The following is a 16673-nucleotide window of genomic DNA, read 5'->3' on the forward strand; positions in this document are numbered from 1 at the left end:
CAGACTTCTGAAATTGAAATTCAGCTGGTCACACTGTTAATATTAGTGGGGGGTGCGGGGGTGGGGTACAGTTTGTAGCATTTTTTGAGGTAAAATTGGTACATAACATTTGATAAGTTTCAGGTGTATGACATTGTAATTTGACATCTGTATACACTGTATACACTACAAAGTGGTCACCACTAAAAGTCATTACCATCATCCATCACCATCCCTCACTCCACTCACTCATTTTGCCCACCCTCATTTTGCTCCCTTTCTGGTAACCACCAATCTGTTTCCTGTACCTGTGAACTTAAATTTGTATTATTTTGTTAATTCATTTGTTTGCTTTTTTTTTTTTAGATTCCACATGTGAGTAAAATCATTTGATATTTGTCTTCCTCCATCTGACTTATTTCACTTAGCATAATACCTTTGTGGTCCATCCATGTTGTTGTAAATGGCAAGATTTCATCCTTTTTTATGGCTGAGTAGTATTCATTGTGTGTGTACATACACATATACATACATACCTATACATATAAATATATATACTACAACTTATTTAGCCATTCATCCAATGATGGACATTTAAGTTGTTTCCATTTCTTGGTTATTGTAAGCAATGCTGAATGAACATAGGGGTGCAAATATCTTTGCAAATCAGCATTTTTGTATTCTTTGGATAAATACCCAGAAGTCAAATAGCTGAATCATATACTTGTATTCTTAATTTTTTGAGGAATGTCCATACTGTTTTCCACAGTGGCTGTGCCGGTTTACATTCCTACCAATAGTTTGTGAGGCTTACCTTTTCTCCAGATCCTAAGCAACACTTGTTATTTCTTGTCTTCTCGATAATACCCATTCTACCCAGTGGGAGATGATATCTCATTGTGGTTTTGATTTGCATTTCTCTAATAATTAGTGATGTTGAAGATGTTTTCATGTGCCTGTTGGTCATTTGTATGTCTTCTTTGAGAAAATGTCTATTCAGATCCTCTGCCCATTTTTTAATCAGGTTGTTTGTTATTTTGTTGTTGAGTTTTATAAGTCCTTCATATATTTTAGATATTAGTCCTCTGTCAGATATATGATTTGCAAAAATCTCCCATTCAGTAGGTTGCCTTTTCATTTTGATGATGGTTTCTTTTGCTGTGCAGGGGCATTTTAGTTTGATGTAATCCCATTTGTTTGTTTTTGCTTTTGTTTCCTTTGTTTTTGGACTCAGAGCCACAAAAATATTACTAAGACCAATGTCAAGGAGCTTATTGTATGTTTCCTTCTAGCAATTTTATGTTTTCATGTCTGACATCGTAGTCTTTAATTAACTTTGAGTTAATTTTTATGTGTGATATAGTGATCTAGTTTCATTCTTTTGCATGTGGTTATCCAGTTTTTTCAACATCATTTATTTAAGAGACTGCCTTTTCTCCTTTATATATTCTTGACTCCTTTCTCATAAACTGATTATCCATATATGTGTGGGTTTAATTCTGGGGTGTCAATTCTGTTCCTTTGATCTGTGTGTCTGTTTTTATGCTAATAGCATACTGTTTTGATTACTATGGCTCTGTACTGTAGTTTGAAATTGAGGCATGATACCTTCAGCTTTTTTCTTTCTCAAGATTGCTTTGGATTTTAGAGCTTGTTTCCATACAAATTTTAGAATTATTTTTTCCAAAAGGCCATTGGAATTTCAATAGGAATTGAATAGAATCTGTAGATTGCTTTGGATAGCATGGACATTTTAACAATATTAATTTTTCCAATCCATGAGCATGGGATATCTTTCCATTTATTTGTGTCTTCTTCAATTTCTTTCATCCATGTCTTTCTTATACTTTTCAGTATACAGGTCTTTCAATTCAAAGTTCTATTTAGGCATTTTATTCTTTTTCATGAAATTGTTTTTTTTTTTTTTTATGTTTTATTTATTTTTGAGAGAGAGAAAGCACAAGCGGGGCAAGGGCAGAGAGAGGGGAACAGAGGATCCAAAGCAGACTTTGTGCTGACAGCAGGGAGCCCAATGTGGGGCTTCAGTTTGCAAACTGTGAGATCCTGACCTGAGTCATAGTCAGACACTCAACCAACTGAGCCATCCAGGTGCCCCAATCTTTTTGGTGAAACTGTAAATGGGATTGTTTTCTTAATTTCTGTTTCTGATAATTTGTTAATAGATTATAGAAACACCAAAATTTCCATATGTTGATTTTGTACTGTGCTACTTTACTGAATTCGTTTATTAGTTCTAATAGTTTTTTGGTGCTATTGTTTGAGTTTTCTATGTATAGTATCATGTCATCCGCAAATAGTGACAAATTTACTTTCTTTCCAATTTGATGCATTTTATTTCTTTTTCTGGTCTAATTGTTGTGGCTAGGATTTCCAATATTATGTTGAATAAAAGTGGGGATAGTGGGCATCCTGGTCTTATTCCTAATTTTAGAGGAAAAAGCTTTCAGCTTTTTACTATTGACTGGTGTTAGCTGTGGGTTTGTTATATATGGCCTTCATTATGTTGACATGTGTTCCCTCTATATCTACTTTGTTTAGAGATTTTATCATAAGTGGCTGTTGAATTTTTTCACATGCTTTTTCTGCATTTGTTGAGATGATAATATGATTTTTTTCCTTCATTTTATTAATGTGGCATATAGCACTGATTTATATGTGGATTTTGAACCATTCTTGCATCCCTGGAATAAATCCCATTTGATAATGCTGTATGATCCTTGTAATGTATTATTGAATTCAATTTGCTAATATTTTGTTGAGGATATTTGCATCTATGTTCATCAGGGGATATTAGCCTGTAATGTGTATGTGTTTGTGTGTGTGTTTGTGTGTGTGTGTGTGTGTGTGTGTGTGTGCGCGCGCGCGCGCTTATGTGTGTGCTGTCTTTGTCTGGTTTTGGTATTAGAGTAACGCCAGCCTCCTAAAATAAGTTTGGAGGCATTCACTCCTTTTTGATTTTTTGAAAGAGTTTGAGAAGGATAGGTATTAAATCTTTGAATGCTTGGTAGAATTCACTACATGTGAAGCTGTCTAGTCCTGGACTTTGTTGAATCGATCTTCTTATTGGTAATCGGTCTATTCAGATTTTTTAGTCTTGGAAAATTGTGTATTTCTAGGAATTTACTCATTTCTTCTAGGTTGTCCAGTTTTTTTGGTGTGTAGTCATTCTTAGTAATCTCTTCTGATCCTTTGTATTTTTGTGATGTCAGTTGTAATTTCTCTTTCCTTTCTGATTTTATTAGAGACTCCTTTTATTCTTTGTTAGTCTAGATAAAGTCTTGTCAATTTTGTTTATCTTTTCAGAGAACCAGCTCTTAATTTCATTGATCTTTTCTATTGTTTTTTTATTCTGTTATTTCCACTCTGATCTTTAATATTTCCTTCCTTTTACTGACTTTGAGCTTTATTTTTTCTTCTTTTTCTAGCTCTGTCAGGTGTAAAGTTAGATGGTTTGAGATTTTGGGTTTTTTCTTGTGGTAGGCCTGTATTGCTGTGATCTTTCTTCTTAGAACTACTTTTGCTGCATCTTGTAGATTTTGGTATATCATATTTCTGTTTTCATTTGTCTCTGGGTATTTTTTTAATTTCTTCTTTGATTTTTTTAAAGTTTAGTAATTTGAGAGAGAGAAAGAGAGAGAGAGAGTGAGCACAAGCAGGGGAGCAGCGGGGAGAGAGAATCCCAAGCTGGCTCTGCACTATCAGTACAGAGCTTGATGTGGGGCATGAACCCACAAACCACAAGATCATGACTGAGCTGAAATCAAATACTTAACCAACTGAGCCACCCAGACGCCCCTCTTCTCTCATTTTTTTGATGACCCAGTGGTTGTTCAGTAGCATGTTCTTAGTTTTTCCATTAATTCTTATAATGGATTCTACTTTCATACCATTGTGAGTGGGAATGTTTGATAAAATTTCAGTCTTCTTGAATTTATTGAGATTTGTTTTGTGGCCTAACACATGATCTATCCATGTGGAGTTGAGAAACATGGATATTCTGTTGCTTTTGGATGGAGAGTTCTATATATCTTAAGTCCATCTGGTCTAATGTGTCATATAAGGCTGATACTTCCTTATAAATTTTGTTTGGATGATCTATCCATTGATGTAAGTGGGTGTAACATATTGATTTGGCTAATGAAAACATCTAATGAGTCAAGTTATTGTGCAGGCTTTGAACCAAACAAGCTCATTGACATTTGTCCTGGAGATATTTATTCAAAAGACATTTATACCTCCTCCCAGACTGTGGAATGACCAAAGTTATGGTTGCCAGAAGTAAAAGTAATCACCTCAGCCTCACTTTGACAAGAGGGGATTTCTTTGTGTTAACCAAAAGGATACTGGAAAGCAAGAAAACTTTCTGTTAATTATACTGAAAGGATGTCCAGCCCTCTACGGGAATTCCTTATCTGCCAGTAATCTTTGTCTATGTCCTGCTACACACAACAACACAATGGATTAAAGTTTGGGCTTTGGCTGGTTGAGGGTGGGATAGACCTCAATTCCCCAACTGAACAATTCCAAAAAATAGTTTTACTGCTTCCATTTTTAATTCTTGCTGAGCTGGAATCCCATTCAATGTAATTATCGTTTCTCAACCACTGGCTGGCAAACTGGATAGAAAGTACAAGACAGGAAAAAACAATGTCAAAATATTGTTATTGGTCTAGTGTTGGAGACCTTGATCACGAGAGTCAGAGAAATAATAGAAATATTAAAGAGATGTTCTTAAAAAGAAGTTGTGGCCTGCCAATGACTAGTAAGCAAAAGATAAAGGAGCAGCTGGGAATTAAAGGGCCCCAAGATAAATGGCAAAAGCCAGTTCTTATAGGAGGGCTGACTTTCTTTTTCTTTATAGTATTAGGCATTACATTGTTTCCCTGACTGCAGGAATCTATGTACCACAACAAAGGACAGGATATACCTGGGTTGATGGGCATTCAGAAGAAAAAGACCAAAGCATGTGTAGTTTGAGTAAATGTAATGCTGAAATAAGTCTCACTAGCTACTATAATATCGTAGTCTAGATTGTCATTTTTATAACCACCCCAAAGATCTTTATATGGTCAGTACAATCTTGGTTCAGGAATTTAGTGTTTTACTTTTTCCTGAAGACCACCTATTGCCATTGCCTAGAGAGAGCTATGACAGAACAGTCTTGAGTGACAACAGTATCATGTGACATTATAGCTCTAAGTGTGCTATAGTTGATATTGAAAAGTGATTTGGACGATAACTACTGTACTCTCCCCATAACCACCTACTCAGTAATATTTTTACTAACAATGTTTTTGTCACTTAATCTGCTTTAAGTTCAATGGTCTTAGGTTTAAAGAAAATGAAAAATATTTTTAAACTATTTATCTACACTAAAAAATGTTTTTCCAAAGTATGTTTATATGGTTTTTGTGTCCTCAAAGTGGCTGTGATTTTAAGCACAAGTATAAATATCTCTTTAACGAAAACAAATTAAACCAACAATATTTGTATGTTAGGACTCTTTTCGTGTTCAGAATCACAGAAACCAGCTCAAACTAGTTTAAACAAAAAGAGAAGTTACTGATTCACATAGCAAAGAAGTCCAGGTAGTAGGGCAGGATCTAAGGCCCCGTGTCATCAGTGCTTGCTGTCTGGCTGCCGGTGTTCTCTCTTTCCTAGCACCCATTCCACCTTTACTCCTTGGCATAGTCATTCACTTCTCTCCTGCTACAGATGAGCTTACTGCTTGAAGCCAAGGAATTCACAATTATGAAGGCTTTAATATTGCTAGTTTTGCTAACTGAACAAAATAAACTATGGAATATTATAGCTCATTTCTAGGGAAACATTGTGATTGGCCCTGCGTGGGTCTTGTGCCCTCCCTTGAATCAATCTCTCATCCCAGGGGAAGATTCTTAATGATTGGCCAAGCCTGGATTATGTGACTAAAACAAGGAAGGTTATAGGGAAAGAGTGGGGGAACAGAGATTGTGATTGACATCCTTATTTGATTCCCATAAGTGAGAAAGGTAACAAAAAGAACTTGCACACAGCATCTACTATGCTAAAAAGTACTAATTTGTATGTGTTTAGTTCTTCCTTCTCCTTTCCTTTCTAAATTTTGGCTCATTTTTTTGTTGAAGTCAGCCTAGTAACTTTAATAAGTAACTTAAAAATACTTATTTTAGGGGCGCCTGGGTGTCTCAGTTAAGCATCCAACTTCAGCCTGGGTCATGATCTCAGAGTTTGTGAGTTCGAGCCCCACATTGGGCTCTGTGCTGACAGCTGAGAGCCTGGAATCTGCTTCAGATTCCGTGTCTCCCTCTCTCTCTGCCACTCCCCTGCTTGTACTCTGTCTCTCAAAATTGAATAAACATTTTTAAAAAATTTAAATACTTATTTTAAAAGATAGACTAAGTAATGAGTTTAATGTTAAACTCCTATAATTTTGATTTTGTTAAGACTTTTTGGATAATCTTGGTGCCACAAATTATATAAGTATGCTTATTAAAATGTAGCTACCAACCTAGCGTTTTTTTTTTTATCATTGAACCACTATAGATTGAGATTTTTAAAAAACATGCATGATACATCATGAATGTACTTTTGACTTTATATGTGTCTCTATATTTTGCTGATAAACTCTTTTTTAGTGATTTACTTGTATATTTAAGATAAACTGTTATAAAGTCCTCATCTTCTAATTTTAGTAGTGAATCATTTGAATTTTTAGAAACTAAACTTTATACCAATACTTTAAGGTAGTAACTTTTTCAAATATATCTTTAAAACTTCTTTGCGTGGGGGGTGCCTCAGTGGCTCAGTCAGTTAAAAGTCCATCTTTGGCTCAGGTCATGATCTCATGGTCTGTAAGTTCAAGCTCTGCATGGGACTCTCTGCTGTCAGCACAGAGCCTGGTTTGGATCCTCTGCCTCCTTCTCTCTCTGCCCCTAACCACCTCCCTCTCAAAAATAAATAAACATTAAATAAAAACTTTGCATAAAAAGACAACTTAAAAGGTTCATATATACAGGATCAAGCAAGAGCACTTCTGATCATAAGACAAAAAGCCAAATTTTTGTTCCCACTAAGAATATGCTGGAAATGCTGGTATTATTATAAGTTTTATTACTGCTACTAACATTTCTATAAAGCTTTTTAACTTAGATAATGCTTTCATATACATTATTTCATTTGATTCTCATGGTATCTTGAAGTTTTTCTCTTTTTTGTACCCAAAGGGAACTAGTATATGCTTTTTCATTTGTCTGCCTAGCAATTCCAAGCCAAAGTAGCATACAATTTATTTTTAAGTGAATGAAGATAAACAATAATAAATACTGACAAACATACTAAGAAAATGGAACCCTTGGAATCCCACCAACCCCACCGGTGGGAGTGTAAGATGATACAGCTGCTATGGAAAACAGTATTGCAGTTCTTCAAGAAATTAAGCATAGAATTGCCATATGGTTGAGCAAGTCCACTTCTAGATATATACCCAAAAGAAGTGAAAGAAGGGACTGAAACATGTATTTGTATACCATGTTCATAGTAGCATTATTCACAGTAGCCCGAAGTTGGAAACAATCCAAATGCCCATCCACAGGTGAATGGATAAACAAAATGTAATATGTGCGTACAAAGGAGTATTATTCATCCTAAAAAAGGAAGGAAATTCTCATACCTATTACTCCTACCATATGCTCTAATTTCATCAAATTTGAACTGCAATTACTTTATACTCTACCTCCCAAATGATTTATAGTTTCCCAAATGCAGCATGCATTCCCATTTTTTTTTTTCTTTATTCAGAACACTCTCATCCTCACTTACTCCCACCTTTTCTGTTTTTGAGAAACTCCTACTTATATCTTAAAACCCTTTACAAATGTCTCCACTTCTCTGGAATCTTCTCTGACCAAACCTCATAGAGTGAATTAACTTTTTACGTAAGCATAGTTACTACGACTGTATTTATGTATATCACATTTATAATAATAATTTATATTTCTGTCTCCCTCTAAAATATCCCCCTAAAATATCAGTTTCTTCAGGGAAGGAACTACTTGTTACTCATTTCTGTATCTCTAGCACCTAACACAGTTCCTGGCAAAGTTGTGGGTACGTGATGATGATGATGATGATGATGATGTTGATGATGATGATGGCGATGACTATGACGACGACAATGACCACGAAGATAGCATTTATTTAATATACTTACTATGTGCCAGATATTATTTGATATACTTTACATATAATAATTCATTCTAATCATTACAATACTCCAGTCGGTTCGTTGGATCCAAAGTGGTTACCTAGCTTCCCCAAAATTGCTCAAATATGTAGCAAGACTGGGATTTGAATCCAGGCAGTCTGGCTCCAGAATGTGTGTTCTTAACCACTATGCTATACAGCTGTGATGATTACATGTATTAAAAAATGGATGGGGCGCCTGGGTGGCTCAGTCGGTTAAGTGGCCGACTTCGGCTCAGGTCACGATCTCGCCGTCCGTGAGTTCGAGCCCTGCGTCGGGCTCTGCGTTGACAGCTCAGAGCCTGGAGCCTGTTTCAGATTCTGTGTCTCCCTCTCTCTGACCCTCCCCCGTTCATGCTCTGTCTCTCTCTGTCTCAAAAATAAATAAATGTTAAAAAAAAAAAAATTTAAAAAATGGTTACACACATACATTAATGTTATAATTTCAGCTCCTTTTAGGCTTAAGTTGCTTTTACCCTTAGTAGCATTTATTTAGGGGTATCATATACATTGTTTTATTTGTTTGAGTTGCCATAGATATAATTTTTACATTGTATTCAAATTCCCTCTGGTAATTTTTTTCTTTTTTAACAAAGTAAAGGCAGTAAGAAATCACAAATACAGCAAAGACAGATTTACTTGGAAAATGTGCCCAGTATTCATGCCCAGTGGTTCCACAGTCTTGCTTCTATGGAGAGCAATGAAGACTGTGGTCTCATGTTAGTGTTTTAGGCAGATGGAGTATCAGTCAAAACCTGGTAAACGCCTTACCCAGCTTCAAAGTTTTACTGTATCGAGTACATGTGACTTCCTAATAGGTATAATCTAAAACTGTGCAGCAGAGCAAATGAGTTTCTGTTTTACCCATTGCTGGGGAGCAGTGCCAGCATATCTTTCTGTTTTGTACATGACAGATATGATATTAAAAACTATAAGCCAAAACTCAGCCATAGTTTTTAATAACTAAATGTACATGGTAGACTATACATGTTTTAATTTTAGTAACAGTGATTTTATTTATGGCAAAGCAGAGTTTTGTTGGTTGGTGTCCTAAATCTTTAATAAGAATCAAAGAGCCTGAGGGAGAAATAAGTCTGGTAGTTCTCAATTATTAAGACAGAGCAGCTATATTATTCTTCCATTCCCTGTTAGTTTCCCCAAAAGTATACTTTACTTGCTTAACTTATTTTCTCAGTGAGAGTGAATAGAGGCTGAATGATAGTATTACCATATTGATTAGATAATTTACTAGCAAACACTATGGAACTTATCTAGTTGAATGTTTGGTTTGTTGTAAAATTTCATTTGGTTTATTATATCTCCCTGCAAAGTTGAGTTTAATCATTCTCATATCTCCTTGTTTTACCTAGGGAATCTTCAAGACATTATTTTTACCAAGTCATACTTTTTACATTCATTCTATGAAGATAAAATATAAGTGAAAACATTCAACAAACATTAAGAACCTTTTACCAGGCCCTCTTCTCCCCTGCAAAATTTCCATACTGTCTGTGTTTCTTAATGGCCATTCTTTAACTCTCTTCCATTTGTAAATTTCTTTCTGCAGCTTTCCTGGAACATAAAGATTTTCGTTTTCTTTCCATTTCTAGCTTTCCTTTCTCTGTACCTCTTGTATACTTGGAGACTACGGAGACGTAGCACTGGTCACGCCAGCCTCTCCACATCACATCTCTGTCTGTAGTTGGGTCTCCATGGAATGAGAAGCAGAAAGTACTGAACTAGAAAATTCTGTAAGGACTGGCAAGAGAAAACAGCACTGTGGCCCATACAGGAATAGCACTAGTAATCCCCAGAGTGCTGGAAAAGCCAAAGAGAAGCATGCTGTGGAGGAGACTGGGAGACTCCCAGTTAAGGACACAGACTCGGTGAACTTATTAACAGCAATATTCTAGGATGAACCTAATTTGCAGATAGTAATTGCTTTTTTTCAACTGGAAAAACCAAATTGTTTCCTTCTCTTTCAGGAGGCCAGATGCTCCAGTGCCTGATGGTGAAGGTGAAAAAAATACAGAAGAAAGTTCAGATAGTGAATCTTCTTTTAGTGACTAAGCTTAATTTTGATAACAGTTATACATACATGTGTGGGTATGCATTTACATTCTATAAGAAAGAGAGCCTGAGCTTGAACTCTTAGTCATAAAAACATCAAATGGTTATATATCTACCACCAAACTCCCTCTATGTTAAAAAAAAAATAATAAAGCATTTATAATCTGGCAGAATGTCTTATTACCAAAATACTGAAAAGTAGAATAACCAAAATAAAGTGCCATTAGTGCTGCATATACCAAGGTGGGAGATTTCAGGATGTGGTGAGCATTGAAAATGAAGTCAATGTGAGTTTGGTGATCAAAAATAGACTCAATGCAAAAAAGTGAATTTGACTAAGTGAGTTATTCAATTTTTGTGACTATTTTAGCATGAAAAGTATTAAGTGCATTTATATTACGAGAATTGCTAAAGAATTTTCTGGCAGAGACTAATATTGGATTTAAATTTTCAGTGACAACTTGAAGCTTATATGTCATAGAAATTATGAAGTTGAAATTTATTGGCATATAGAGCTTTTCACCACTTGTTCATTAGTTCATATACTATCAAAGTGTCAGATATTCTTAGAATATTATCAGATAGAAATTGAATTGAAGGTAGTTTCAGTGTGTTTCACAGTGAGCAGGCATCATGTCATCAACTCTTTTATTGCCTAAACAGAAAAAAATCTTTAATTTAAAATGCTGTCCTTACCTCACCTTGCAAATAATTCTTCATGAATAATTATTTGCGCAGTCTAGAAAATCTCTAAAATACTTACATGGAAAGATATATAAATGCATTTGATTAATGGTACCTGTCTTAGTTTAGCCCACCTGAAAGTAGACCCTGAGGAAAAGACTTGGGGGTAAGTATGGCATTTGTGAGGTGATCACAGGAAGCAGAAGCGAGAGAACAGGAAGAGTAAGAGAAAGAAAACCCATACAAAAGTTTATTACCAAGGTTGCCATTTTGAACTCTAAGACCTGAGAAGTTTACCAAGTGCCTCCTCAAAATATTCACCTAATACAGATAGGATAATTACTAACCAGTTTCCATCCCCTATTAGTTGAAAGTTACCTCCAGGAGAAGTGACTACCCCAGCATTTCTGAGCTATCCTTTTATGAGAGAAAGTAGGCTACCCCAACATTGAAAAAGGACTTGGAACAGAAAGCGGAAAAATGCATGCCTCACACTTGTGGTAGGATTTCACTAGCAAAAACGGACAGGTCTGAGTTCAGAACTCTCTAAGTGCAGTTGTGGCTGATATCAGAAGTTGACAAGGAGATGTGATATTTGGCAAAAGAGATGTTTGTTTTTGAATAAATAGTTCTTACCTATTCAGAACTGCTTGAGTCCCATGTTAAGTTCATTCTATCACTGAGTCTTCAAAGTGATGGTCAGCAACAGTCTATAAAAGACTGCCCAGGACGATTAGACAAGCTACAGTTCCTGTTACTACAACTGAACCCAAGGCCAATATATATTCATCATCTCTTTCTTCCACCAGCCATTTGAGATTTTCATTGCTCTCTGCCAGAAATTCAGCTAGTCTAGTTTGGTTGACTGCCTGAGTGGCCCAGACCTTCATCCCTTCAGGGATCTAGGGTCTTGGTTACTTTGCCCTTTTTAGGCTATGAGTATCACAGTTGTTTGTTCACTATTCACATCAGGCACGGAAACATCAAGACATGCCCCAGTGAATCACCTGAGTTCCAGACACATTCTCCCTGTTTCTTTTTGTAATCACATTTCTAGCTCCTCATGTTAACCAACATATTAATTCCCCTTTCTTGCCTGTTGTCCCACAGACATGAGCAACCCAACAGGACCAGTTGGCAGCTGTAGCTTCAGTTTTGTGGAGTCCTTACAGTGCTTCCTGGGGGAAGTGTGCCAGCTTCTTCCCCTTACCCTGTCAGGATACAGGACCTCCAATCCAGCAAAGCCTAAGGTGGTAGGAATGGGAAACACATTCTACAAGTAGCTCACTGGGAATGGTGGTAAGAAAGGCCAATCCTATTTCTATCCTCTTGGTTCCTGCACCTTGAAGTTGGGAACAGAGAATCATATGCTGTCATTGGTATAGTGCATGTATCCTATCCTGGAAAATAGAACCTTAATCCTACAGGATATTATATCTGAGCTGATGCCTAAGCTGACTCTGTAATAGGCCATTTCATTGTTCTACTAGATTAATTGCTTCTGGATGATGCTGTATACATAGGACCATGGATGCAATAACTCATGTTCTTTGTTTGCTATAAAACAGTTTCTTGATCCAAGGCAGTGTAATCCAGGATACTATGTTGATAATAGGCATTCTGTAGACTATCAGATAGTAATGATAGCAGAGGTACTGCTGGAAAGGAAGGCAAGCCTATATTAAGAGTGCAAATTAATTAGTATAGGAATGAATGAATTCCTCCTTCAGGGTGAAAGGAAATCAGTGCACACAACTTGCTACCAAGTAGCTATTTGGTTTCGATAAAGGAATGGTACCAAATCATTGGTCTCTGCTGCTGACAGAGCACGTATTCAATAGTGGTAGTAACTAGAGCAGCCCTTAATGAGAGAAAAACCAAGCTGTTGGGCCCATACGTGGCCTCCCTCTATCTCTATCACCGTGATTACTCCATTCATGGGTTTGCTGTACAAACCTGGAGTGGGTAAGGATAAGACTGACTGAAATCTATTGGAATCATCCTATCTGCCTAATTGTTGCTTCCTCAGGTGAGTTGACATTCCATGATACAAAAATCTGCACATTTCACCATAATCAAAAGACTGTTTTTATCCTTAACTCAAGCCATGTCTTTCTCTATCAACATGGATGACCAAGGGCACTGTTAGAAGCTCTGTCCATCAGGAAGATTTTTGCCTCACCAGTAATCCGTACAGCCCCCTCTGAGAGAGGCTGTAGTGGAGAAGCCAGTCATTGTTGTCTCACCCCAATTTATCCAGCTGGTCCATCCCTGAACACGGCCTACTTTTTCCTTATCTGTCACTTGGTATGTTAATATTGCAAAAAATAGTCGCAGTTCTTCACTTCCCCCTGTCTCCGTGCCTTTTGCCATATACTTTTGCATTGCCTTCCCACTGTGGGTGGAGCATTCTGCCTCACCTTCTGACTCTGAACTTAACCATGTGATTTTGCTTTGGGCCAGTAGAATGTTAGCACATGTGATTCAAGCAGAGGCTTGAAAACTACTTGGATGGTCTTGTCTTCTCTTGTGCCTCTGCCACTGACATAAGAATATGACCAGGATAGTCTGATGGAGAATGAATGACATGTGGAACAGAGCTAAGTTGTTCTATTCACCCAGCAGCCAACCCCAAAATGTGAGCAAGCGCAGCCAAGATTAGAACATATGCCTAGCCAATTCCCAGCTGGCCCTAGATGTGTGAATAATAAATGCTCATTGTTATTATATGGTATAACTGTAGCAATATATAACTGATACAACTGATCATAGGTAATTCCCCATGAGATCATAGGAATAGGTTGAAGGAGATACATTAGTGTAAGAGATGTAAGTGATAGGGGAATCTAGGCTACGTGTCCATGTAACTTACACATACCGTGTGCACTTGCTCAGGCTTGATCCCAAATGTATCATTTCTGTCAAATGATAGATTGCTACTGGGACTATCTGACCTGATGATTTGGTGAATCTGATAACACCCACCTCATGATGGGCAGCTCTAGTTAATCACTTGATATCAGATTTTCAATTTCTGTTGGGTGTGGAGGTATGCCAGGAGCTGTTTTTCAAGCAATCAAAAGGCATGACTTTGCTCCAGAACCTAAGATCTGTGATGTTAACTTTCTAGTAGAGTTTGCCAGAGATGCTACATAGTGTTCTACATCAGGTATCTGTAGTGTCAATGGATAGTAGGTCATGTAATCAGCTGAGCAGCAGGACAGCTTATGTCACAGCCTGAACCTGGAACACAGCCCTCTCTGCTCTGTGCTCCATTTGAAACTGGCAGCCTTCCAAATCTCCCCATCATAAATAGGTGAGAGCAGTATTTGGCTTTCAAAAGCCAAGATCCCCAACATGCTATACCTCGTTCTTAATGGTAGAGGGCACGAGTTTAATAACTTGTCCTTTACCTCAGAGGGGATGTCCCAGCATCCTCCAGACCATTGAACCATTAAAACCTGCAAGGATCTGAATCTTCCATTTTCTAGCTTATGTGTATCTTATAGGGCACCAAGATCCTTCCTACTTCCTCTTCACCAAATCTTATTAGCCTGATTTACCAATACAAGTTACCAGCATGAGATTTTGTGGAATATCAGGATGAACAATATCCCTGCATCCCTACGGGATGTAGCTACCTACCACTGATTTTCCCAAAGATGTCGGCACCACCCTCATTACTCACATTCTTTATTTCCTTAGTAAAGAGAGTTCTCTAGATCCTTCCTGGGAAAATAGTAGGTTGGTTCTCTCAGCACAAGAAATAAATCTATTCTGACATTCCCATCTCTCGGCCACTGACCTCTTCCTCAGTCCTTTGACAAGGCAGTTTCAGCATCTCCGTCTAATTTAGTATAGGCCATCACGACCAAGTTTCAAGAAGCCATCCCGACAGCCTGTTAGCACCAGTTCCATATGTCCTTGCCAGGATGTTAAATGTTGAGTGACAAGAGTGCTCTCATGTCAATAAACTCTCTTCTATCCAGCCTTATATTCTGCCCCCTCTGGTCTGACACACTCCAGATCTATTCCCACACATGTTCTCCAGATTTCTGCCAATACTTGTTAGCCAGTTCTAAAATTCAGTAAATAGGCTATTTCTTTCCAGATCAAGGACTATATTTTCTCTCTCAGCTAAAACTTGACATTAGTTATTCTTCTCAAGGCAGTGGGGGAAAGACAAATTAAATCTTGAGGTGGTAAAGGTCATGTTCCATGGAAGGTATCCACTTCAAGTGAAAACCGCACGGCCTCCAGGTAAGGCAAGGCTGCTCTCCTCTAGTAAAGGAGAAAGAGCTGCTTTGGCTGGCATGCTATTCAAGCTGGTCAAGCACATCCACTCAGATTTTCTCCGTCCCTCTTTGATATCAGGGCTATGGCGTTAGCAAAACAAATGTGTGGAGGCTGCACATTTCATCTCCTTTTCAGGTCTGCCACCCTTAAACTCTGGACCTGATTTTCACCACAGCTGTCCTATGGCTGAGGAAATAATGATCTCTTTAAATACTGTGAAATTGGCCTTTTGGCTTTCAGTGTGCCCTAAGATGATAGTTGATGGATCTGAGTCTTTTACTTCCCTTTTTCAAGATTTCCAAGACAACAAATGCTAGCCAATTCCGCAATCCTTTACCCCCAAACCATTCTACCGACAGAGCCGCTGGATAACTCATGGCTTCTTGTCCCAATCCACCACCAGTGAGATTCTTATGAATTGTGAGGCACACCAGAGACTACCACTGTCCTGCTTATCCTAACAATAGGGTAAGTGATCCAGTTCTAGAAGCCTACCCTGGGGATGTTTTCCAGGGTCACTATCCTACCAAAGTCCTATGTTCTATTCTTCCTAAAACAGATCTGGAGACAAACACTCGGGCACAAGATGTTTATTTGTGAACTAATCCCAGGAGACAAGAGTGAGAGAGTAGGAAGAATGGGACAGGGAAAAAAATACAAGGGTAGATTACCAAGATTTCCACTGTGGGTGCTTGGGACTTGATTCCAAGACCAACACCTCCTTAGAAATGAACAGCTCCTTCCCAGAATTGTTCATCAGAAGGACTGGAGAATGGACCATGTGTCCACTAGCCCTGGACCCAATGACTGAGGGCATTATTCCTCTACACTTCTGTGATATACTTGCCTGTACACCTGGGTGGCTCCATGGCGTTATAAAGGACATTTTGTCAGAAAGTGGAGAAGTCGGGCATTCACTGCAGATGGGTTGCTATCACCAAAAGGGTGAGGGAGTCCAAGATTGAATAGAACTCTACGACAGCTGTGACTGAAATCCAAGGTGGGCCTGGGGGATGTGTTGCAGGGCACTGCCAGAAGCTTCTGCTGCACACAATGCTGCTTCTAAAACACCAAATTGATCTGAACTTAACTTTTATTTAAAATGTATAATTTTCATCTTAGATATAAAGACAAATTGGATGGTAAGCCACACGCGAGATTTCCAGAACGTTTTCATTACAAATTTTAGTTTTTAAAATCTTCCAAGAATGAGCAAAGGGTAAAAAATGATTAAATCTGTATCTTTACAGTCTGTGGTAATTATAATAAAATTTTTAAATGTTTCCTTTTACACATCCCTGCAGAGTTTTTCTGTGAAACTTTTATATCTGAATCAGAGCATGGCTTCTGTTAGAGAATAAATTGTGTCCATGTGCTCTTGA

The 16673-nt window shown here is 37.7% G+C and overlaps 1 protein-coding gene across 6 annotated transcripts in view; it reads left to right on the plus strand.

Moving 5' to 3' along the window:
- The window catches only part of WASHC3 (WASH complex subunit 3), a 98941-nt gene that overhangs the window by 36719 nt on the left and 45549 nt on the right, over window positions 1-16673 (plus strand). For 3 of the 6 annotated variants that reach the window (XM_019446600.2, XM_019446601.2, XM_053895801.1), the window contains one exon: window positions 10227-10478. In XM_019446600.2, the coding sequence (XP_019302145.1) occupies window positions 10227-10311 (85 nt within the window). In that variant the 3' untranslated portion in view covers window positions 10312-10478. Of the gene's footprint in view, window positions 1-5887; window positions 5943-10226; window positions 10479-12105; window positions 12577-16673 lie in introns of those variants that run through there. The other 3 variants (XR_002079171.2, XM_019446603.2, XM_019446602.2) reach the window with 3 other exon arrangements.

This window comes from Panthera pardus, unplaced genomic scaffold, assembly GCF_024362965.1.
Source record: "Panthera pardus isolate Hobbes unplaced genomic scaffold, ASM2436296v1 HiC_scaffold_6, whole genome shotgun sequence".
In the NCBI taxonomy this organism is placed as follows: domain Eukaryota; kingdom Metazoa; phylum Chordata; class Mammalia; order Carnivora; family Felidae; genus Panthera; species Panthera pardus.